Genomic DNA, 27072 nt, shown 5'->3' with positions numbered 1-27072 from the left:
ACTTAACCAATTTATGTAGTTTACTTTTTCATGTACGTTTAAGTGTGATACATGATGAAAAAGTTATGCCTAAATAAATTTAAAAGAGCTTTTTCAATAGGAAGTAAATACTCGTTAAGTGACAAGAAAGTGATTAAAAACTTTGACTGACATATCTTCTTTTTTGAAGCACAGGAACTAATAGTGTGTCTTATAATGGGTGGCATCTTGGGATAAAAGAAATCTGGTATTTAACTTGCTTAGGCATAAGAACCTTATTTTTTATCTTACACTATATCTCCTCAATCCGTTTAATGTTATATTTTAATTGAATGTACATTATAAACATTGTTGTGGTGATTAAAGCTTATTAAGTTAAAATTAGTCAAATGATAAATAATTTTCATCTCTTACTGGATGAGGGAGTCTGCAAAGAGTCTTCTGCTAGATGGTGTGTATATCTGAGAAATACATAGTTTTTATTTTTAGAGTATCTGAAGTTTTTTAGAGCCTCTCTGGCCAGGTAAGGGTATTTTCTTGATTTAAAAAATATACTAGTGCATTTTATCTTTTTCAGGTTTTTCATGTTTCTTTATGGCATTTAATGAAAAAAGCTCAAATAGCAAAACCTCTTCCCAACCTCAAATTTGCATTCCGTGCTATGGTTTTGGACTTGGACTTACTTGATTCTTCTTTGGAAGAGGCTTCTTTAGGTACTGATTAATTTTAGATATTTATGTGACAAAGGAATTCCTAGCCTTATATGGGCTAAATAATTTGAGAAAAGTACACTCAAAATTTTTGTGGAATAGGTAAAATGGGTCTATATTAACAGTTGTAGAGTTCAGGCTATACCCTGAGAAGCTCAAAAGGTTCCAAAGATCTGACATGTGTCCCCTGTCCCACATACACCCAGGGCAGCCCAGTTCCCAGTTTTATTTGTTCCTGACCTTAAAGTGCGTGACAATCACTATCTATACAGTAGCACTGGAGTAATTCTAGGAAGATTCTCTGATCTAAGTAACCCTCATTTCCTCCTCTTCCGATGTTCTATTCCCACCATTTTAACATTTTCTTTCAATTTTAAGAGAACCTCCATGCTACTTTCACATAGGAATCAATACTAGTTCACGAAAGTGTCAATATTTAGTGTTTCCCTTCTCCAGAATGTTTATATTCTAAAAAAGAACCACCTGCAGAAGGCAATGTTAAATATAACAACAAATCTATCATTGTGGCACTTTATACATTAGAGGGCTTTAACAGTTAAAGGCAGTGAAAATTGGGGTAGAGATTAGATATAACTTTCAGTCCAAAGTTTGTTTTTCTCTTTCCAGCGGAATGGGGAGATGTTAAATATAATGTGCCAACAAGCGATAAAGAGTATTCTCCTGAGGAAGTAGCAGCAGCAATTAAAATTCAAGCCATGTGGAGAGGGACGTACGTCAGATTACTTATGAAAGCTAGAACACCAGGTATACTCTTTCAATCATTTATAAAATGAACTTGCATAAATAAGGATGCTTATTTGTTTACGTGCTAACAAAAAGCATTTTAGAGTCATTCTACTTTATGGCTCAGCTAATTCTTTTTAATTCTATCAATATTGAATTTCCTTGAGTTCAGGATGCATGTCAGTACACTTATGCTTTTTGTTCCTGGGATATAGTGCAGTGCCTGGCACAGACTGAGCACACAACAAATACTGGCTGAATGAATGAATGAATAAATGATCAGCTGTATTTTCCCAATCTATCATGCGTTCTTTATAAAACAGGAAACTGGCCTTTTTCTCCATCCATCCCCTGTGCCTAGCAGAATGCTTTAGCAGTCAGTTTCAGCTAAGTCATAGACAGTTTTTACATTTCTAGACCATTTTTCAAAGAAGCGAATGAATGAATGAGTGAATGAATGAATGAATTTAATGAAGAAGCTTCCATATATGCCTGTGGTGACATACATTTAGAAGGCATAAAATGCTTTTAAAGTATATTATTATATTTATTAAATCAAATATATTTATGCATATGAAGTAAACTATTTCGTGAGGTCTATTTTAACAGCTCAAAATAATACACTGCAGAGGCAAAAAAATTATATTCAATTATTTTCATTCTGCAATTTTTGTTAATGCTTTTAGAGAAAAAGCCTTGCCTCCGGTAGAATTCTTTGAGTATTTTGAGACATTTTGTTGTAAAAATATCTCTGAAACATTCAATGAGAAATACCAAAATGTTCATCTAAGCAGTAAAAACTATAGATACACAAGTGTAAAAAGAAACAAACTATACTGCACAGTTTTGTGGTAGAAAAATATTGCTGTCACTTGATTTTTATATTTTTTCTATCAGAAAAAAAAGTAATTATAAATTCATCAAATTAAATATGTGGTAAAATACACATGTTGTCCATATATGCTGTAAAAATTATATTCATACAATGATTTTTTTCTCTTTATAAAGACAAAAATGAGCAGCTTAATAATATTTTAATAGCATTTGCATTCTTTCGCTCAAACATATTTATTGAATAATTCTTGTGTGTACAGAACTGTTCTAGATTCTGGACTTATAGAAAGAAATTAGTAAAACTGACAAGGTTTCTGCTCTGATGAATCTTGTGTTGTAGTGGTCACAGGCATACAGCAGAAAGTAAATATATTAAGATACTGATTTCAGATATGAGTAAGTACTGTGAAGAAATTAGGATAATTAGAAAAAAAGTCAGTTTCTGACATGTTTCATTTGAGGCATTTATTATGGATTTGCATTTTTCTTGCCAAATCACCTCTTAAGCCATTTGTGGATTATGCTTTAGATTAAGTTTCAGTGAGATCCTATTAGCCATTGTTTTTTAGAAAAATTGGATGGATTATTTTTTCTGACACAAGAGCTTTCATAAGGATTTTTTTTGGTGTGATAAATGATCTCTCATTGTAAATGCTTTGATGAGTATCTTCAGTTAGATCAAAGAGCATTTTATAATGTTTAAACTGAAGATGAAGGGAGACAGCATAAAATTGTGAGCAGAGCTCTTGACTAGAGGTTCATAGCTTTATATTTTAAACATGGTTTATTGCTAGTAAAGCTTCAGACTTTGGATATTACCTTACTGGTGATTTTCAACTCCCTCACCTGTAAAAGGAGGGCTTAGAACAAAATGATTTTTCAGGCACCTTACAGCTTTGATATTGCTATTTTTTATTGTTATTTTTAGGCACAAAGGAAAATACCAGTGTTGCAGATACTCTTCAGAAAGTTTGGGCTGTACTGGAACAGAATATAGAACAGTATGCGATTTCTCTCTTAAGGTAAAGCAGTGTAATGATGTTTCTTATTGTAACCTTTCTTATTGTTTCTTACTGTAACCTAATGATGTACCTTTCTTAAGGTAAAGCAGTGTAATGATCTTACTATAAATTCCAGTTCAAATGCTACTATATTTGTTGAGTTTTTCCTAATCACCGCAGCTAGAAACATACCATTGCTTCTGAACTTCCACACTTCCTACTTTTTGTTTGTCTTCATTGCACTTATCTAATACCCTAAGCATAAAACCTCTGAGAAGCAAAACAGAGTTTTTTTGAAGTCTTTTGGTGCTAAAGAGATAAAAGTTAGAGTTTAGGACCTGCTAGGGGAGAGGACTTCAGTAAACAATGAAAGTTGTCTGTTGAAATCCCTGGAGGACAACATTCTAGAAACAGGAACAAGTGTGAAGTAGACTGAGCCTTAGGAAAACTGCATTTTAAACACAAACCATGTTCAAAGCAGGATAATCTGAAAAAACTAAGAGAAAATCATATATATATATATATATATATATATATATATAAAAGAAGCAGACCATTTGGTGATGTAGGAGCTAGCAGACCAAATCTCTAAAGGTAACTATTATGGAAATGCCCAAGAAAATAAAGGTTAAAGAAAGAGAAAATAAATTAAAAGTCTAGATTAATAAAACACAGTTAAATGGAAATTACATAAATAAGATTTTTAACAACTGAAATTTAAAACTTTTTAATTAGTTAACAGCAGATCAGGAAGAAGAGAGGAAGAGATCAGTGAAACGGGAGATAGGTCAATAGAAAAATAGTGGAAAATAAGGAAAGAGCTAAGGGACATGGGGAACATGCTTAGAAAGTCTAATATTTGTATCATTATAGTCCCAGAATGTAAAAAGATAATAGCTGATAAATTTCCAAAACTGATAAAATACATCAACCCATATTTTCAAGAGACTCTGCATGCAGACTTCATGCAGGAAGGACACAAAGAGAACCATACCCAGACTCATCGTAGTCAAATTGCTGAAAACCAAAGGCCAAAATAAAAACCTTCAAAGTAACCAGAGAAATAAGACACACTATTTTCAAAGGACAATCACACTAAGAGCCATATGTAGGAGTAAATTCTTAACCTTAACAATGCAAAATGCAGAAGTTGAGTAATAAGCTTTAAAGAGTTCTAAGGTTCTAGCATTATTGCAGAAATGGTAAAAGTAATAATCTAGATGAAACACTGGGAGGGCAAGGATGCTAATACATTCGCTAGCAATGCTAATGGATCAACAAGCGAATTTAAGAAGTAAGATTAATCTTATACATATTCCAGAGAACAGAAAAAAAGAGGAGACATTTACCAACTCATAACCTTGATTTAAAAAACTCAACAAGGACAGTAAAAAAAGTGAAATTGCAAACCAATCGCCCTCGTGAAATTAGATGAAAAAATGTAATAAAATATTAGCAAATCAAAATCAGAATTATATAAAAAGAATAATACCTTATAACCAAGTGGCTCTCCCAATCTAAGACATGTAATAGTGGTTTAACATTAGGAAATTCATCAATTCGGCACATTAACAGGGAAAAGGAACAAATCACTCGGTTCTCTGGATAGGTTCAGAAAAAAACATTTGAAAAATCTTAACACAAATTCAAAATATTTAAATTTTTTAGCAAACTAGGATTAGAGAAGACTTTCCTTAATATGTTATGGTATCTACTATTTTTAAGCAATTACTACAAACATGATTAGTGGTGAAATTTTGAAAGCTTTTCCTTGAGTTTGAGAATGAGACAAAGACGCCTGACCAAACACTTCTATTCAAGATAATCCTGGAATTTTGTGAAGGGCAAAAAGGCAATAAAGCAAAATAAAAGTCACTAGAATTTGAAGGGAAGAAATAAAACCACTGTTTACAGACAACATGGTTATATATGTAGAAAATGCCGAAAAATCTACATGAATTTATTAGAATTAATGAGAAAATTAAAGTTTCTGGATACAAGGTCAAAATGAAATAACGATTGGACTTATATTTGTAAGCAAGAGCCAAATAGAAAATTATGCATGTAAACATATAAAAATTTAAAATAACCTAAAGTTAATGAAAAAATTTCATGATGAGCCAAATGTCAAAATTTTAAATTTGGAAAAAATCCAAATTTGTATTTTCCCAACCCTGAGAGTGAGTACCTCACTCACCTCACCTAAGTCCTGACCTGTGGATTCTGCTATCACCTGATAATTCAGCTTGATTAAACTTTTGCTCCAGAAGCCGTTTTCTAAAACAGGTACTCTTCTGCCTAAGACCCCAATTGTTTGGACAGACACAGAGAGCACGAAGAACCTCCTTCTCCAAACTGCTTCAACATTGTGAGGAAGATTTCTGGCCCAGAAATTACACCTAATTTTCATGTAAATGGAGTGCTAAAATCATGTGTTGCCCTATTAGGGACTCAGGTCAGTTCACTATGGAGGTGTATTTGAAACACAGGCATAACTCCTTCAGGGAGCTGGCGTTCCTCTCCATGTGTTCCTTCTACCATAGCCAAGAGCATTTCCCAGAAAGAAACTCAGCGAATATCCAATGCAGATATTGGCCATGCTCTTTCAATAGTTTGAGTTGTACACCCCAATCTATTGAACGGATGAAACTCACAAGTCTCACCCATCTTTAAACTTAAATGTCAGGAGCATCCAAAGCTACCTCCTCATCCTAGCAGGCATTAATTACATGGTCAAAAGCACATCTTTTAGTATAAGACCTAATGCTAACCCCACTTCTACTAATTATCTGATGTGTGACCTGGGGTAAGTTTCTTATCCGCTCTGAACATAAAATTAAGTTCTTTTCATCTGTAATATAAGGATAATAATATCTACTTCATAGTATTATTCCTTTATAAAGCTGTAAAGATAAATTAAGGTAATCCTGGAAAATTATTTAGCACAATGCTACAGATTGAGCCATTACACAACATTAGCTATTATAAATATTGCTATTAGTAGTAGTAGTACATGAGTAACTTTGAGGTCCTTGAGCCTAGCCTTGCATTCTCAGACCTGTAGGGGCACAACTTCACCAAGTTGACTTTGGGCAAGGCTCAGTTTTCCAATATAACTTTCTCTCTGTCCTAGGATGCAAAGTTAAAACTAAATCTTTTGATTATGTCAGGGATATCTCTCTATGGGTCATTTAAGACATTCCACAAGGTACATCAGGATTTTGATGGTCCTATACTCATCAGAATTTCCTGAGGTATATGAGAAATAGTAGAATGTGTGATGGAAACAGTGACAGTCTGGAAAGCCTTTAAATTGCACCCTTCTCTTAGAATCGTGGTGGGACCCATTGCACGCAGTTCGCTATGTGGCCTGCTTAGTTCCTGTACTGGCTCAGCCGGCTCCTGCATTTAGACTCAGCCAGCCCCCATGTGACTGACGGGGGTACTCTGCATTGACACACCATCACGTCATACTTCCTAGTGAGGGTGATCAGGTTATTTATCAACCAAACTGGGACACTTTGACAGGGAACGAGGGAGCACTATTAATAATTACGCCAGGGATATGAGCCTAAACCAGGACTGCCCCAGAAGAACCAGAATATATAATCACCCTGGACTTTGTTCTTGTCATTATTTTGAAAAGCTTTTTAAAATCCTTCCGAATATAAACCTGTCATTTTCCTCCCACCACCAAAGACCAGTGATCAAATGGAGCAGGTGAATCCATCCTCTGTGAGGACCTCCATGGCTCTGCTTCCCCGTGACAGCACAGTTGAGCCATCCACCTTCTGGAAGCCAAGAGCACCTCTAGCTCTGTCTAGACCTCTAACAGAGAACCATTCCTATGGCCATTATAGCTTCTGTCCCAGCTAATACTCAAGACATTGTATAAAAGACCTGAGATTCCTGGTGCTACTGAGGCTGGGTCCGGTTCCTGGCAGAGTGGGAGGTACAGGACCCGGAGGATCTCTCTCATCACTTCCATCGTGTTCTGGAATATGTCACAGGCTTCCAGGGGTCAAACATGGAGAAACCTCAGTTGCACCAGAAATCATGTAGAAGGAAAACTCTGGCACTCTCCCCTTGTTTGTGGCCTCTGTTTTTAGGGGGTTTTTTTTAGTCTTTTTTTCCAAATCCATTCCTCACTTTAAACTCCATTCTAGTATTGAGTCTCCAGTCAACCCCAGACCTTCAGTGGCTCCCACCCAGTTTTATTGCTAGTTTGCCTGCTTCTAGTTTCATCACCCTTATAGGTTGAACTTCAGTGCTGATTTCCCATCTATAAATTTCAGTTACTCCTTCGATCATGAATTAGGTTCTCTCTTGACTAAGAACTTCAAATAACTTTGGGCACCTTTGATAGACATCATGGTTAATCTGGAATGGGCTCTCCTGCTTTGGTGCCTTGTACCACGAGCCCCCATTTGATGAAGGACTCAATCTAGCCAACAATGTACTACAATATTTTATGCTGTTTCTTTGCCTATTTCTTTTTTGTAAATAGAATTTATTTTAAAAGTTCTTTTGCCATTGGTACTTAAATTATTTTTAAATTTTTAGACTAATGTTTAAAAGTAAGTGCAAGTCTATGGAATCTTATCCATGCTATCAAGATGAAGAAACTAAGATTGCTTTTGCTGACTACACTGTGACTTATGCAGACCAGCCACCAAATACTTGGTTTATAGTGTTCAGGTGAGGCTATCATATTGGCAAGTAACATCACTCTTAAGTGGCATGAAATAGTCATATATACAGAGCTTTCTTTATGATAGTAGTAAAAGTATTAATATGAACGTTTAAGTTGCTTTCAGAAGTTAGTTAAAATTTCTTCCATATCTGCTATGCATAAATGAGATATTATAGAAATTTTTATTCATGTTTCTTTAAACAAAATATGAAGACTATGAAGTGTTAATTGTTAGATCTTTTTATGAGTATGGTAAACATAATATAATAAATTGATACGCTTTCCATATATAAATAAATTTATTAATTTCAAAGCAATAGCCTATTAGGTAAGAGTCACAAACTACTTATAAATGGGATTTCTTAAAAGGTTTGCATTTGCATGACAAAATAGTGTATCAATAAGAATTTTAAAGGAAAACAGTATGCGTGCTTTTAAGTTATTTGCAACTTTAAACATGTTTTTATTTCTTAGCATCAAACCTAATTTCAAACTTTCTTTATGATTCATGTCAAGGGAAAGTTCATGCTTTTGTAATTACAGAGAAACATTTTTGGTTCCTCAAGATATGACTTTGGTTCCCAAAGTATATACTACACTTCCAGTCTGTATCCTCCACGTTGTTAATAATGACACAATGGAACAAGTGCCAAAGGTATTCCAAAAAGTGGTGCCTTATCTTTATACTAAGAATAAGGTAGGTGTAAAATTTATTCTCCTCATATGATAGAATAGCAGTGAGAAGTCAGCACCCTGAGAGGTTCCAACAGAAGGTAGAACAGATGTGTTTTCAATCTACATAACAGAGGAATAGGGTCCTGGTCTTTCTCCATAGAAGTCCCATGTATTTGACAGCAAAAGGTAATTAATGCGAGTGCTAGAACATTCACCTTTTAGCCCTCCTTCTTATCTTATCTCCAAAGAAAATATGACAAAAGGAAAAGTTAGAAACTCTCATTATTAAAATCATAAAATCATACAAACCCTTAAAATGAAAATGGAGGTAAAGAGCACATTTAGTCCTATCCCTAAACCAAACGAAAGCAGCAGGTTTTCTCAGTGTCCCAGTGGGTTTTTTATTCTGTTCCTAAACATGTCAGAAGATTGTGATTACACAGCCACTCACCACCCCACCAGCCCCAGTCTTTTCCAGGGCTGCCCAGATTCCTTCGCGAATAGACACTCTTGGCACATTACTCCTGCTGAATACAGACCCTGATGGCTGATGTCCACGCAAATCATGTTGCCTCTCTATTTACCTGAACCTCATATTTGTGTTTCCAGTCATTTCTTCTAAGAGGGAAGCACGATAAAAGATAGTGTATACCTGCACTGTAAATCAGGAGATCTCCTGTAGCTCGGATGTTCCATTCTTTAGTTGTATGGCTTTGAACCTCTTTATTTTTCTCTTCGAGCTGTGGTTGTGATTGACTTTTATGGTTCTATGCATTATTTTGTATAAATTTAGACACATCTACCTGATAAATACTGGTTTATAGGAATAAAAGATATAGAATATCACTCCTTAAAAGAACCCGATAGTTCTTTTGAGTTATTTTAAGAATTTTTTTAAAATAAGACTTTATTTTTTAGAGTCACAGCAAAATTGAGAGGAAAGTACAGAGATAGCCCTTATACTCTCTTCTCCCCCACGTGCACAGCCTTCCTCATTATCAACATCCCCTACCAGAGGGGTGCATTTGTTACAGTTGCTCATTTTACATTGACACATCATAATCACACAAAGTCCACAGTTTACATTATGGTTCGCTGTTTGTGTTGTACCTTCTATGGGTTTAGACAAATGTAAAATGACATGCATCCATTATTATGAGATCATGCAGAGTATTTTTACTGCCCTAATAATCCTCTGTGTTCCACTTATTTATCCACCCACCCCGAGCCCTGACAACCACTGATCCTCTTACTATCTCCATAGTTTTGTCTTTTCCAAAATGTCATAAAGTTGGAATCATATAGTACATAAGAAAACTTTTCAGATTGGCTTCTTTCACTTTAAAACTTGCATTTAAGCTTTCTTCATGTCTTTTCATGGCTAATAGCTCATTTATTTTTAACGCTGAATAATATTTCATGTCTGGATATACCACAGTTTATTTATCCATTCACCTACTGTAGAACATCTTGGTTGCTTCCAAGTTTTGGCAATCATGAACAAAGTGTGCATGTTTTTGTATGGACATAAGTTTTTAACTCTTTTGGGTAAATAACAAGAAGCATAATTTCTGGATCATGTAGTGAGAAACCGCCAAACTGTTTAGTTTTGTAAGAAACCACCAAACTGGCCTCCAAAATGTCTGTAACATTTTTCATTCCTGCCAGCAATAAATGAGAGCTCCTGTTGCTCCAGACCCTCCTCAGCATCTGGTGTTGTCCGTGTTCTGGATTTTGGCCATTTTAATACCTGTGTAGTGTTATTTCATTGTTGTTTTAGTTTCCCTGATGTCGAGCATCTTTTCATATGCTTATTTGCCTTCTATATTTCTTCTTTGATGAGGTGCCTGTTAAAATATTTGGCCAATTTTTAAATCAGGTTGTTAGTTTTCTTATTATTGAGTTTTTAAAGTTTTTGTACATTTTGGAAACAGTCCTTTATCATATGTGTCTTTTGCAAATATTTTTTCCCAGTCTATGGCTTGTCTTCTCATTTTCTTGACATGCTCTTTGAGAGAGCAAAAGTTTTTAATTTTAATAAAGTCCAGCTTCATTAAAATTCATGGATCCAGTTTCATGGATCATGCCTTTTTTGTTGGATCTGGAAAGTCATTGCCACACCCAAGAGATTCCTAGGCTTTCTCTTATGTTACCCTCTAAGAGTTTTATAGTTTTGTATTTTATATTTTGGTCTGTAATCCGTTTCGAGTTAATTTTTGTGAAGGGTGAGGGTCTGTGTCTAGATTCTCTTTTTTGCTTTGGGTGTCCAGTTTTTCCAGCACCATTTGTTGAAAAGACTGTTTTTGATCCATTGTATTGCCTTTGCTCTTTTGTCAAAGATCTGTTCACTATATTTATGTGGGTCTATTTCTGGGTCTATTCTATTCCATTGATCTGTATGTCTGTTACTTTGTCAAAATGACACTGTCTTAATGATGGCAGCTTTATAGCAAGTCTTAAAGTCGATTAGTTTCAGTTCTCCAACTTTGTTTTTCTCTTTCAGTATTGTGTTGGTTATTCTTGGTCTTCTCCATATAAACCTTACAACCAGTTTGTTGGTATCCATAAAATAGCATGCTGAGATTTTGATTGAGATTGCATTAAATCTATTAAATCGTTTTTTTAGTTCTCCTTTGACTTTGTTCATCAGAGTTTTATAATTTTTTTCATACACATCTTGTACATATTTTGTTAGATTTATATCTAAGTATTTCAGTTTTGTGGATGCTAATGTAATTTGTTTTTAATTTCAAATTCTACTTGTTCACTGTTAAACTATTTCCAAGATTTTAGGATTTTAGGAAACTTTTTAAAAATCAGGCCAATTAAATTTTTGATGAAATCATTTAATCCATTTATATCTATATATAGAGGTGTGTGGCTATGTATAACTATTGTTAAAACTTTATATTTTACTAATGAGTTTTTATACTATTTCATTATAATTTAAAAACTCATGTTTTATTAAAAGCTTATCTTTTTTTCTATTTTTCATGAGATACAAATTTTCTCAATAATGCAGTCTGATTTTACTAAATTTGAAGATATTATCAAATTGTAAATTGGACTTAAATCATTTTTAGTTTGTATTAAATTTTGCACATTTACTTCACATTTACATTTTATTAGAAAGTCTGATAGACAATATTTTTGTGTGCAGTTATGTATATTTGGAGTTATATACTTAAATGTAATTTTTAAAAACTCAAAGTCTGTGCACCAATATATTATTTTTCTAATTGCTTTGAAAGAGTATTTATATTTCAATTAAAAATAGAAGAATTTGCCAATAAAAGACAATTTCTGTACATCAAACAGGTACTTAAAAACTGAATTTATTTGACGCTAATATAATTTGACCCTCCATACAACTCCCTTTTGCACTATATTTATTCTCCCTTATGTCCTAGTAAATAGCAATTTATTAAAAATTATAGCTTGGGAAATTTATTGATAAACCTTGCCTCTCTCCAGCAGAATATCTTGGGTTAAACCAAACACTATAAGAGATAACTAGTTCTTTGTTAACAAACTTGTCTTCACACCAGTAACAATTGATGGGTTATTTTTTTAATGTCTGTTTGTCAAGTTTGGCCTAGATTTCCTTTTGAATATAAAAATTTATTTCATTTGTGATTGGAAATCAAAAGTCCCAAAGATCCACATGAAAAAGATGATTTCATTCAAAGGGAGACTCTATCAAGATCGTAGATGTCATTAAATTCTAGAGATGAGCTCTTTACTTCACTAGATAAGTATGCTAATATTAATCATATTAGCCATTGATACTTAATTTTTGTAGGGATCTTTAAGGATATTTAGTTGAACCACATAAGAATCTGATTCTTGTTTATATCTAGCATACTTTGGGTTTGGTTTGGTTTTTGTTTAGTAACCCCAGTGAAGACCTCCCTTTCTAGACTAAACTTGAATTTGGGGGGTAGCTTTAAATGATGCATTTTGAGTCAATATGCAGAAGAACACTCTATCATCTCCATTTAACTATTATTTCTAAACTGTAAATTTAGGATTGCAACAAGCATAGCCATTCCCTCTGTCAAATACCTCCTGTCTTCTAACCTCTAACTCTGGGTCTTTTTAAAATAAAATAGAATGAGGAGGAGAATATAGAACTGTATGAATACAAGAATAGCTTCAGTCATCCTTTTTGTGGTATAGTTTTCCTTTCGTCACAATTCTTGATCTTTGAACATTTCTCCAAATTATCTAAGTCCCCTCTAAAATGTAGTTCCCAGAACTAAATGCAGCCTCTAAAGGGAATTCCAACCCATATGAAGGAGGATCGTTACTCCATTGTTTTGTAGCCCATGATTGCATTCACATTTTGGCACTTTCCAGGCATTTGACACATATGTAGCCTATTTTAGGTCAACTTTTTCTAACGTATGTCCACAGAACTAGTGTCTAAGGTTAAAAAAAAAAAAAAGAACCTGGTTACACAGTTAATCCTTTAGAATTGTTTGACATATATTTTTTCATAATTTTTCAAAGACCATAACCTGTGATTTGAAATACTTATCTATGAGGTTTCTCAGTACTCAGTACTCTATTATGTTACTCTTCTATTACAGAGTCTTGAGGTCGTTTTAGAGTCACCAGGTCCTCTCTTAAAATCCTATCACTGGTTTAGCTTTAGACTTTCACTTACCAATACCTATCCTACCATTTTATAAACTTTTATTCCTCTCAAAATTGTTCTCTGAGTCTAGACAAACACACAATCAGAGTCATGTAATTTTGTTTTGCTTCTTTAATAGATTAGTACCACAAGCTCAAATAATAACAAAAACAGCAATAAATCTGTACTTTGCTGATAAAAACACTTTAGCATACATGATTTATCTTCCTTTTCTTCTTGCCCCAAACGTAATGTCAAAGGTCCTTATGGGTGTTGCAATTCTGATCTTATTACAGGTTTTGGAATTTTGGTTAACATTCCTAGGTGTTTTTTGCAATGTTATGAATTCATTCTGTCTTGTGTATTTCTAATTTTTGTTTCTGAAAATCTAGACACATTGGAGAGCTTCCTCTGCATCAGAGAGCAACTGGAATACAAATCTATATTCTTATGTCTTGTTAGAAATGTATGGAATTATAAACTCAGAATTACTTTGAACTTTTGTCTGTTAGCACTTTCCCAGGTTCCTTAACTGCTTCTTTTCTCCAACCTAAAGAGCTCATCTCCAGGCTCACATCTGGGTTCCATGGAACCAGATCTGCTGCTAATTTGATAGCTTTACCTGCCAGTGGTCATCCCAAGGGCACTACATTTCCATAAACTCTTCTGCCTTTTTCATCTCATATTTAGAAAGATGATACTGAGAAGACAGGGAAATCAAGTAGGAAGCTATTGGGCTAATCCAGGATGATATAATGATAAAAATCTGCCTTAGGAAGCATTAGGAGAATTAGCAGGAAATGTAGTAATCATCTACCACAGTTAAGCACTTTTTTTTTATAGCTAGGGAACCATACAAACAAAAGTGTTAGAGTTTTCCATTTTCTCCAAAAACATGTAAGATAGCAATTTTTAAGAGGGATTTCAAAACATGCTAGTGATTTGTTGATTATCAATCGATTTTAGGATCTTTATGTATATTAAGATAATAAATATTTTTAATACTGTGAAATCATCTATTGTACCTTTGAGAGACTAGTGACAATGTCACTTACTTCTGTGTAATTATTTTTTCCTGTAGAAAGGATATACATTCGTGGCAGAAGCATATACTGGTGATGTGTATGTAACATCCTCACGATGGAAAATGCGCCTCATCGGTTCTTATCATCCACTCCCATGCCTGTCTCGAGATCTTCCATGTAATACCTTTGCCATAAAGGAAATCAGAGATTACTACATACCCAATGATAAGAAAATTGTATTCAGGTATGTGACAGAAAGGAAATGCATTCCTTTAAAAATATTAATAATTTTTGTATTAAATAATTGACTTTAAATTTAAATATTTTATTTTAAATATTAATATTATCAAAAACAATAAATTTTCTGTAAAATTCTGGGTGAATTTTGAACTTCACTTTTATACACTTTTGGAAACAACATAGAGAGTAATGTGATTATATAAATGTTATATAAGATCAAGCCTATGTTGCACATAATGGTTTCTTAGTCCTCATCGTATTTGACTTTCATTGAACATCCTTTATAACACTTTTCCCTCTTTTTTACTCTCTCCTCGTTCTGTTCCATCTCTAACTCTTCTCTTGTGTAGATTTCTCCTTATCTGCCAACTCATCCTTCTTTTCATACTTATTTATATATTCTCCATGAATAGCCTCATCATGGACTCCACTCTCTTTCATTAATCAGCCCTTTTGATTCTCATTCCCCCATACCTCTCATCTCTATGCCCTCCTCTTTATTCTCAATGTCCTCCACTACTTCAGGGCCTCATTATATTTTGTCTATAGAAATGCTGTGTCCATGTCTCCATTATATTCACTCTTCATTTTTAACTATTTCTCTGTCTCTCTTACCTTATTCATTTACATATCCATCCTTTACTACCAGAGTAGTTACCTTTCTAACACACACATTTAAATATGTGATTTCCCTTCTTTAAAATTTTGGGCAACTTTCCACTGGCTGTAAAATAAAATCCAAACCACAAACACTCTTGCCCAGCCTCCCAACACATGGTGCACTCTCTTGATGGAGCTATGGACCAACTCCTGACATATTTGTAATGTGATTTTATCTTGCCCATGCCTTTCCTCTTGTCTTGTTATATCCTGTCCCCATTTTTTCACCTAGCAAAATTTATCACTTTTAAGGATCATTTTCAACAGTCAAATCTTTTATACCCAAACCTCCAAATATAACTAGTTAGTCCTGGTCATGTTTCTATAGTCTTTTGTTCTTTCTGAGAATGTGACATATCAAATTTTATATGGTTAATTTCACATCCACCTCCATGAGAATTAACACTTACTGGAGGCAGGAACCATGTCTTATCAATACAGGATGTATTGCTATATGCCTGATACGTAGTTGGCCTTCATTAAATATTGTTAAATGTTCATTAAATGTTGTTATTAAATGAGTTGTTAGAATACTTGTCTTCTCTTTTTCATATATTTTTTCAATGCAGAAAGTTTGGCAAATATGTAAATATATTATTAAGGAAATAAAAATCACCCATAATCAAACAACCTAGAAACAATCATTGTTCGTATTCTATTGTATTTTCTTAGAATGTTTTTTCTAGTCACAGTTTAACATTATTAAAATCATAACATAATTAAAGTTTTATAATCTGACCTTTTTACTTAACATTATAGTGTTAACATTTCCCAATGCCATTAAGACATTTTGTGAACTCTTTTTCATGATTATCTAATAATTATTCATATGAATATACAAGTTTTTTGGTTATTGGTTATTCCCTGTTGTTACAAATTTCCTTTTCTACTTTTTCTATAGTATTAATAGAGATATGATGGGCAAATTTTATTGTAAATATTTTTAAAATTTTCTGATTATTGTCTAAAGATTTATTGTTTTAAAGAGATTAAATGTTTTAAAGATACCATACATATTGGTAAATTGGTTTTCAAAAGTAAAACCCAAGTCTTTTTGACAGTATAGGCACAAATAATAATTCATTGTATTCTGGCTGATTTTTCTCTATAATTCATATTTATTTGTTCCTTAAAACCTTTTTCCCTTTAACAAACATGCTCACATTTTTTGCAAAGAAAGATAATCAACAACAAAACTAAATTACAGAACAATATATACAGTATAGCCCAAGTATATTTTCTTATGTTTATATTTGTTTATATATTTTATATACAGGTAGAATTTTAGAGAAAATACTAAACAAAAGCACATAAACTGAGGGCAATAAAAGGGTTGAAGAATTCTCTTTTTAATCTATCTGCTTCTTGTAATATATTTGCATACTGCCTATTAGAAGAAGCAAAAAAAAAAAAAAAAATGGAGAGAAGGAAGGAAATGTGGCAGTAACTAAAAATAACAATTGTGATAAAGTATTTTAACTACTATGATAGGAAACCATTGTATCACACAGCAGGGCCACTATTAGACTCAGTGATATTGAACCCAATACCTAAATTAGTCATAGCAGCTGGTCCTAAATCTGTCAGGATGAGTTGAGAGGAAGGTGAGGAGAGAACTGCTTGACTAGCACATGTAAAAATTCAGAAATTAGAGAGAATATGACCTTTTCAGGATGACCTTTGTTTTGTTTGCAAAATGGGGTTCTAGGGTGCTATAGCAAGCAGTAAGATCCAGAGGTTGGCAGGGCCCTTTCCTGAAGGGCCTCAAGGCAAGAAGAGACTCAGATTTTACCATAGAGGCAATGAGATGCTTTGGAGGATGTTAAGAAAAATGGCATTAATAGATTTGTGTTAAAACATTATGTCTGCAATGTATGAATTGAAAAAGTACTCTAAATATAATTTCTAAGAACAGAAAAAATGTTAGAACCTTATTGTTATGAAATTATATGTAATCATAAAAGGTACAAAACATGAAAAAAAGGAAATAAAAGCTCACTCGGAAGACTGCAGTGTGTTGAATGGATGAAGGGAAACATAACTGGAGACAGGGAAACCAGCCAGGTAGCAGTTGCAAAATAACCCAGGTGTGTGATCATGGCAACTGAAATAAGTCAGTGTATTTGTTTGCTACGGCTGCCATAACAAAGGCCCACAAACTGGCAAAGTAGGTGGCTTAAACAACAGAAATCCTGACTGCTAGAAGTCTGAGATCAAAGTGCCAGCTGGATTGATTCCTACTGAGGGCTGAAAGAGAGAAAATACTCCATGCTTTCTGCTAGCTTCTAGGGGGTTCTGGTCATTGGCATTCTTTGACTTGTAGATTTATCACCCGGGTCTTTGTGTTCCTTTTCACACACCATTCTCCCTGTGTCTCTCTGTCTCCAAATTTCCCCTTTTCATAAGGACCTCATTTTAACTTGATTACCTAGAGTGCGCGGGCTTCAGTAGTTGTGGCTCGCAGGCTCTAGAGCACAGGCTCAGTAGTTCTGGCGCACGGGCTTAGTTGCTCTGCAGCATGTGAGATCTTCCTGGACCAGGGATCGAACCTGTGTCCTCTGCATTGGCAGGCGGATTCTTAACCACTGCACCACCAAGGAAGTCCTAAATCATTTTTAGGTGTTAAACATGGTAGACCAATGAAATGTCCAAGGGATACTGCATAGGGGAGTCGGGTTGGAGACATAGATTTGGAACTCATTATTCTGTTTCTGCCCATGGAAGTGCCCAGGAAAGTTTGTACAAAGAGAGTCAGATCCAGGACAGAATATTAAGATTCTCTGATATGTATGGGAATGTCAATGTGAGAGAAGTCTAAAAATAGCACCCCTGAAATAGGAGGTACAAAAGTTATTATGCTCATGGGGAAAAGTTTTTGAAGAAAGAGAAAATGAGGGTTGATTCGACTTTGTCAGATTCTCCTAACAGTTCAGGATGATGAGAACTGCGTTTTCTATAGGGTGGTGACAAGGTGCTTGACACCATGGCAAGAGCAAGTTTAGCACCTTGGTTGGGGGCAGAGTGGAGTGTTGTGAGCGAGTGGGGGGTGATGAGCCGAGGACAGTGGAAGTTGACAACTCTCCTGAGATTGTTCGCTGGGGAATAAAAAAGAGCTGAGACTGAACAACAGGGTTGATTGAAGTTTTTTTTTTTTTTTGGTTTGTTTTTTGTTTTGTTTTGATCTGTTTTTCAGTGGGTGAGAACTGCACAGGTACAAAAGCCAATATCAAGGAGAAATAAAGTGGGGAAATTTAAGATACAGAAGAGAGAAGATAGAAAAGCAAATTTCTAGAGAAATTGAAAGTTTATAGGGTCCTGAACATTTGCAAAGATTCACCTAAAGTAGGAAAGAACCTCAACAAAACAAGAAACCTCTTAGACTGCATTAAGGGAGGAGTTGGGAAGGAATTAGACTGCACATTTCGTCTTTTTTGCAAGAGGTTCCCAACCAGCTTAGTGAAAGGGTGAGAGCACAAGCGACAGGTACTACTTCTGACTTCTCTGTATTTTTGTGAAAGAAAACACTGTTAACAGTATTTAACAAACACTGCTAACAGTGAGGTTTTGAAAGCTACTGCCAGCTGTGCTCTTTGTCCCACTGCAGAGGAGGGCGTAATGGAAAGGTTTGATGTGGCAGTAGTTTGCAATCTATCAAGTTTTACAAGTGAGTGCTTATTATATCTAAATAAAAAGTTACATTTCCTGTTTGGGATATGATGATAATAAACATCCTATATTTAACTTCATTTTACCACAGCATACTGGGATCTTTTGCCGAAGTCTATAATAGCACTAATATTTCCAGGATTTTAACTGACTTTATAAAGTGGTTTTACTTGTAGAGTATCATATCAGCAAATGAGACAGTTTCTTTTAGCTATTTGAAGGAAAGACCAGCATACTTGTTTATAAAGGTGAATGTTTTTCTTTATAGGTATTCAGTTAAAGTTGCATTACCACATCCTGTTACAATACAGGTACGCACGTCCAAACCGGATGCATTCATCAAGCTACAGATCCTAGAAAATGAAGAAGTTATCGCGAGCTCCACCGGGAAGGGCCAAGTTATAATTCCAGCAATTAACCTCTTGGGGAATGAGAAAGCCTTGAGCTCCCAGTGTAAGTGTGGCTTTTAGAATTTTACATATCTTATATAATTTTCAGGCATAATATCATATACCAGTACTCATGCTGTAGGGTTAATATAAAATTTGTAATTTCCCACAAAATTTGCAATCTAAGCAATTGAGGGCTTGAGGAAGTACTATGGATTAATAATAGTAAAATATTTTATTTCATTTAGTTGTATAAGGCTCAAATTTATTGATGATATAATTAATGTAACAAGTCTCCTACTGATAGTGATTTGTGATCATTATAATCATTAGTTTATATAAACAGTGCTGAATTTTTTAAAACAAATCTGAGTATATAATCTTCTGAACATGTATATGCATATATTAGATAAATGCTTAGAAGTAGAACTATTGGGTCATTGGGTACATGCAGTAGTGATTTAGGTATATTTTGTCAAATTGCCCTCCATTGAGTTTGTGTAAATTTACCTTCTTTTGTCCATACTCCCCTGAATGACAGTAAATTATCACATTTCTTGGTTTTTCATATTTCTTCATTTCAATTTTAATGCTAAAAAGATTTATTTATATTTCACTTATCATTAATGAGGTTTAAGCATATTTTTATATATCTTATATATCCTCCTTTAGTATTTCCTTCTTTGAAAAATGTTTTGAGTGTTTTGCTCATTTTCTATTGGAATTAGTTGTTTTTCTCCTAATTTACGTGTAGATTATCGTATATTAAGAAAAATGATTTTCCTTTTTCATATTTGTTTCCAATATTTTTGATACCGGGTTATGAATGAATAACTAAATGTCTGAAGGAAGTAATGAAGGAATTCACAAGGATAGGGACTTTGTGTCATTCATTTTTAATCTTTTATTGGAGGGTAATTTACATATAGGAAGAAGTACAAACCTAAGTTGATGAGTTTTGATAAGTGCAATGTACCAGTGTGACTCATACTCTTAACAAGATATAGAACATTTCTATTACCCAGAAAAAAATCCCTCAATCTATTTCCATTCAATTTCCCAATCCCCAAAGAGGCAACCACTGTTCACATTTCCATAACAATAAACTAGTTTTGTCTCTTCTAGAACTTCATGAAATTGGAAAACTGTAAATCCTCTTTTGGCACTGGTATCTTTTGCTCAGCATAATGTTTTTAAGATACTTCCATGTTGTTGCTACTCCATTCCTTTTTATATTGCTGAGTATTAGTCCATTATATGGATAGACCACACAGTTTATTGCTTTAGATTTTAACTGGAATTGTGTTAAACTTGGGGAACATTGGCATCTTAACAAAACTGAGTTTTCTGGTCCATGAACACAGTATATCTTTAATTTCTCTCAACGATGTTTTAAACCTTCAATGTACAGATTTTACAGATAGTTTATTAAATCTATACCTAAGTATTTTATTTCTATAGGAGCTCCATTTAGGACTAAGAATACACATACATTTTATCATTTGATAGCTATATTCATTTACTAGGGCTGCTGTAGCAATTTACCACACACTGGGTGGCTTGAAACAACAAAGATATATTCTCTCATGGTTCTGGAAGGCAGAAGTCCAAAATCAAGGTGTTATCAGAGCCACATCTCCATCAAAGCCTCTACGAGAGAATCCTTCCTTGCCTCTTCTAACCGTTGTTGGCTCCTGGCATTTCTTGGCTTGTGAGAGCATATCTCTACCAATGTCTGCCCCTGTCTTCACATGACTTTCATTCTGTGTATCTGTGTCTTCTTCTTTTCTCTTTTAAGGATGCTCATCATAGGATTTAGGGTCCTCTTTAATCCAGGTTGATCTCATGGTGGAATCCTTACCTTAATTATAGCTGCAAACACCCTTTTGTCAAATGAGGTTACATACTGAGGTTCTAGGTGGACATATCTCTTTGGGGGGTGGGGTCACTATTCCACCCACTACAATATTGTACCATGGGTCACTTAGCCTCTGTTCAGTTTTTTTTCTTTATTCTTTGCTTCCATTTAGATCATCTCTATTGCTTATTTTCAAGTTTACTAATGTTTTCTTCTAAATTTGACAATGTTTAAGTCCATCCAGGAATGTCTCATTTCAGTTATAGTCAGCTCTAGAATTTCTTTTTATTTTTTATATAGTTCATTTCTCTGTTAATATTCACCATTTGTTCTTTCATTATGTCAACCTTTTCCCTTAAATCCTTAAACACATTTTTAATCACTATTTTAAAGTCCTTGTTTGCTAAGTCCAACATCTGTGTCAGCTCTAAGGGTATTTCTATTGACTTTTTTCTATTGGTTACATTGTGCACTGTCCATTGTATCTGCTACGTTACCAAGACTCTAGATTATGCTGTCTTCATCAAAAGAGTGTTGAATTTTGTTCTCGCAGACAATTTATTGACAGTTTAGCTTAATTCTATCAAAACTTTGTTCTAAGCTTTCTTAAGTCAGGTCTAGAGTTTCCATTACTCCAGGGCTAGGGTAGCTCTAAAGAATAGCCTTTCTTGAGTTTCAGCTGAATGATCTGTGTTTTCATTAAATTTTCTTCATTTTGGCAGAACTCCAATGTCTCTCAACACTGCAACCTTCAGAATCTCCATTAAGCTCACAATCTTCCAGTAATGTCTACCAGGCATCATTAGGTATTTGTACAAACAAAGTTTAAAATTCAGCTAAAGACTCAAGTAGACCCCTATGCATATTTGTGAGTTCCTTTGCTGCTCAGATGCCTGCTTTCTGGTACCCTGCCTCACAAATTCTAATTGTCTCAGGAGCCTCAAATTCCAGTCTTTGCTTCCTAAATCTGACAACACAGCTGTTCACTGTTTGAACTCTATTTCGCTGTGCCATGGGTGAGAAGATCCTCATGGGCAGAAATGTGGGGAAGTGGAGAGATCATCCTGAATGTTGCCCTTCTCTCAAGGATCACAGTCCTGGGCTGTCTATTGTCCTCCGGCTTAAAGCAGTTGTTTTATGCATTTTGTCCAAATTTATCATTTTTATGGTATAAAAATAAATCCAATGCCCATTATTCTGTCATGGTTGGAATCTGAATTTCCCTGTGTGTTTCACTTATGTTTCCTCAATACATGTTTGATGAATTAATGCAAATTATACAGCTCATTAATTAATTAAATTAATTCAATTATACAGCTCATATCTAGCTGTAGAGAATACAGCTCATATCATCCAGAACATATCTATTTGTATCCCTTCCAATGGCACTTATATTATCTGTTAATTAAGAAATAATGAATGTAAAAATTAAAAATTACAGTAACATACACACACATAATATTAAACGCTGAAGAAGTCAGAGTGTGTGGTATTAGTTTATTGTCATTCGAGCGGCACAGAATGAATGAGAAATTGTTGAATTGTTGTATAATCTTTTATCAATCAGTGGTTGCTCAGAATATGCATTGCTCTATGCAAGTCATATACCATTACAGTAAGTTTCTTTAAGACCAGAATATTTCCAAGAAGCCAGTGATGTTGGTTTTTATCTCATTAAAACAAAACAAATTGACCTGTCCCTTTGAGTGTTTTATAAGGATATAACTAAATAACACAGTCAGTAATAACTACGCATTCCACATATCTTAATTTAATCCTAATATTTCTCATGTTCAGCTAGCAAGCAAATTCTTTCAACTCATGCTTCATTCAAGAAAGAGCAAGAATTTTACGTTAAGAAGAAATCTGCCACAGGAGGTCAGAAATCCTATAAAAGACCTGGAAGTGCAATAGTAGACACTGGCCAGCCTATTTTGGATGAGGACACTATCTCTGTACCCGCTATAGAAGAAAATGCTAGCACACCACAGCAGGTAATTTACATTTAAAAGAATTATTTAATGGTACTGCTCATAAAAATTTAACGTAAATCGCAACAATTATTTTCCTAAAAATTGTTAATGTATAATACTTTTTATATGTAGTGCCACTAGTGTATAACCAAAATTGAAGAATTATTGAAAATTTTCTCTGTGCCAAGATTTTAAAATATGTGACAAATTGAATTTTTACACTAACCCTATAATGTAGATGTTATTATCTTACATTACATATGAGTTAGTGGTTATGTGACTTTGAAAAAGGTCATATATTAAGAAAAACATATTTGCATGTGCCTTAAGTTGAAGAAATAAAGGACAATGCATATAATTTAAGGCAGCAAAAGAAAACATGATTTATCCATTGAAAACCAAGAAAATAAATTAACTAATTAAAAGAAATAAAAACAAAATGCCAAAAATAAATCCTAATATGGCAGTAATTAAAATAAATGCAAATGGATTATTAATCAATTAGAAGGATAAAATTTTAAGGTTAGATAAAAAATAAGATCCAACTGTAAGTAGTCTAAAGGTGACACTTTTAAACAAAATAGCACAGAAAGTTTAAACTTCAACCAAAAGAGAGCTGTGATGATATTTTAATATCTCAATACATAGGATTCATGGGGGATATTATATAAAAATAAAAGGAAAAATAAAGCAGTATGACCATAACTGACATATAGGCACCTCACTGCCTAGACTCAATAAATAAAAAGCAAAACTATTAGAGCTGTAGAGAAAAATAAGTTAACAATTGAGTTGAATATTTTAACACATATCTTTCAGAAACAAGTAGATCAAGCTGAAAAACAAAATATATTTGATCACTAGGATTTGAAATATTAAGTATAAGCTTAATCTTTTAGATATCTATATAGAACCCTCCACCTAATAAAAGAGAATATACTTTTTCATAGAACACACAGGAAGCCTCAGTAAAAACCAAACTATACTGTGTAAATGTTATCTCAACATAATGCAATAGTAATTAGTAATTAACTGCTTAAAATCCCATAAATATGAAAACACAGTGAAATATACTAAATAATTGCTTAGTTTAAAAAAATCATTAAAAAATGAAGCTATTGGGCTTCCCTGGTGGCGCAGTGGTTGAGAGTCTGCCTGCCAATGCAGGGGACACGGGTTCGAGCCCTGGTCTGGGAAGATCCCACATGCCGCGGAGCAACTAGGCCCGTGAGCCACAACTACTGAGCCTGCGCGTCTGGAGCCTGTGCTCCGCAACAAGAGAGGCCGCGATAGTGAGAGGCCCGCGCACCGCGATGAAGAGTGGCCCCCGCTCGCCGCAACTGGAGAAAGCCCTCGCACAGAAACGAAGACCCAACACAGCCAAAAATAAATAAATAAATAAATAAATAATAAAAATAAAGGAATTCCTTTAAAAAAAAAAAGTAAAATAAATATCCTTTTAAAAAAAATGAAACTATTAAATACAAAGGACTCCATAGAAATAAAAAACTACAAATCAATATTTGTAAGCCACATCTAAAGTAGCATTCAGTGGAATGTCAACTTTCAAATTAATTTCATCAGAAAGTATGAATGATTAAACAAATGAACTAAGCTATTAAAACAAAAAGTTAGAAAGAGTAAAAGAATAACTCAAAAATAAGAAGAAAAAGTTTGAATAAAAATGAGAGTAGAAATTAATGAAATGGGGAATAAAATTTAGGAAAATTAATAAAACCTGTGTTTTCTTAAGATTAATAAAGTAAACATGCTTCTTGTAAGACTAATCAAGTAAGAAAAAAAGAAAGAAAATATAAATAAATCAAATACAGAACAAAAAATTAGGATAGAGGTATAAATGCAAACAACAGGTTTTAAAAAAATTTTAACTATTATATACAGCTCTATACTAGCAATTTAAAACTGACAAAAATTGTTTCAAATGTAAAATTCCTGGAGTAGGGGGAAGAATGGCATAGCTGCTCCACTAAAAAAAAGAAAATATAAAATAAGAATAAATAAGAATAATAAAACGGAAATGATAATCAAAGTCTTACCTTTCCAAAAAGCTATAGGCCTAACTGCTTTACAGGATAGATCTAACAGACTTTTGAAGAGTAAATTGTTCTAGAAAACAGAAAAAAAATACAAACCTTCCAGTCCTTTTTAAGAGATTAATGTAATTCTGATTCCAAAACTGATAAGTAGCAAAAGTAAAATAAGTAAATTTCATTTATAAACATGAATGCAAAAGTTATAAATACTAGAATATATGATGGTAAGTATTCTTGGGGTTGTGAGGATAAACTTTTATAGACTGTGGTATTCTAGAATTTTGGAGAACATCTGACAGTATCTAATTAAAGTATTATTATATGATCCAGAAAAATATTCATTTATTATGTGCCTAAAATCCTATGTTTATTTTTATTGTTAATTGTTTATTGCATTTTATTTCCTAGGTATACAAGTATATTATACAGTGTTTGGTGTTGTATAACAGTTGGCCTCTCACTGAAAGTCAACAGACGTTTGTTCAAGCACTAAAAGACTTAGAGAAAAATGATAACAAAGGTATGTCACCCTAAATGTTATTCATGTGTTTTATATCTTCTAGAAATATTTAACAATAAATCTATCATGTAATTATTAAAACCTTATTGCTTACAATTTGTACTTTAATCCAGTGGCATTTCCTGTTCTGTTAATTGATTACATGTTTCAAAATCTTGCTGTTTGGTTTATAAAAACCAAAAATATATGATTGTTTAGGCCTAGTTTAAACAAAGTTTGTCCAGTTAGTAAAAATTACTAGATGATTATCTAACAAAGGTACAGGAAACTTTTCTAGTTATAAAATTATGTTTGTCCAAGTTTTTGGGAAAGTATAACTTTAAAGATAAGTTTTTAAAAATATTTAAAAGAAGGAGAATCTCCTACTGAAAGAAGATACAGGTTTACTTTTTAAAATGTAAACTACTCTTAATATTCCTGAGAAGGAAATGATAGTTTGATGCTTTAGACTAAAAAAAAAAATCTGAAATAGCCTCTACTCCTAAGCACTATATCACATTATGCAGTATAATAATTAAATCTGAAGGAATGAGTATTTTCAATGTGTATTCTTTTCAAATTTGAAGCAAGATTGCCTAATCATAAAAATTAACATATGTACATTATTTTTAAAATAAAACTATACAATACAAAAGAGCATACTACAACACCAAAAGCTGGTGAGGATACAGAGCAACAGGAATTCTCATACATTGATAGTGGGAATACAAAATGGTACAGCCAAGTTGGAAGACAAGTTTCAAGGTTTCTTTTCTTTTAATTAATTTTTATTGGAGTATAGTTGATTTACAATGTTGTGTTAGTTTCTGCTGTACAGCAAAGTGAATCAGTTATACATATACATATATCCACTCTTTTTTAGATTCTATTCCCATATAGGTCATTACAGAGTTTTGAGTAGAGTTCCCTGTGCTATCCAGTAGGTAGGTCCTTGTTGATGATCTGTTTTATATATACTAGTGTGTATATGTTAATCCCAAACCCCCAATTTACCCCACCCCCACCCCCTTTCCCCTTTGGTAACCATAAGTTTGTTTTCTATATCTGTGACTCTATTTCTGTTTTGCAAATAGGTTCATTTGTATCATTTTTTTAGATTCCACATATAAGCGATATCATATGATATTTGTCTTTGTTTGACCTACTTCACTCAGTATGACAATATCTAGGTTCATCCATGTCACTGCAAATGGCATTATTTCATTCTTTTTTATGGTTGAGTAATATTCCATTGTATATATGTGCCACATCTTCTTTAACCATTCATCTGTCAATGGACTTACTAAGTTGCTTCCATGTCCTGGCTATTGTAAATAGTGCTGCAGTGAACACTGAGGTGCATGGTTTCTTATGAAACTAAAAATGCATTTACTGTTGTGAAATAAAATTCACATTGTATGGCATGACAAGAA

The 27072-nt window shown here is 33.6% G+C and overlaps 1 protein-coding gene across 1 annotated transcript in view; it reads left to right on the top strand.

The window, feature by feature from the left end:
- The window catches only part of ADGB (androglobin), a 167508-nt gene that overhangs the window by 116185 nt on the left and 24251 nt on the right, over positions 1 to 27072 (top strand). Inside the window, 9 exon segments of the mRNA XM_082475050.1 lie at positions 538 to 692; positions 1317 to 1454; positions 3196 to 3289; positions 7832 to 7966; positions 8505 to 8658; positions 14357 to 14544; positions 19135 to 19319; positions 22911 to 23107; positions 25549 to 25660. Of these exon segments, the coding sequence (XP_082331176.1) occupies positions 538 to 692; positions 1317 to 1454; positions 3196 to 3289; positions 7832 to 7966; positions 8505 to 8658; positions 14357 to 14544; positions 19135 to 19319; positions 22911 to 23107; positions 25549 to 25660 (1358 nt within the window).

Source organism: Balaenoptera physalus (assembly GCF_965194825.1).
Source record: "Balaenoptera physalus genome assembly, chromosome: 9".
Taxonomy (NCBI): domain Eukaryota; kingdom Metazoa; phylum Chordata; class Mammalia; order Artiodactyla; family Balaenopteridae; genus Balaenoptera; species Balaenoptera physalus.
Note: the sequence above shows the minus strand (reverse complement) of the source record. Positions and strands in the feature narration are given on the sequence as shown.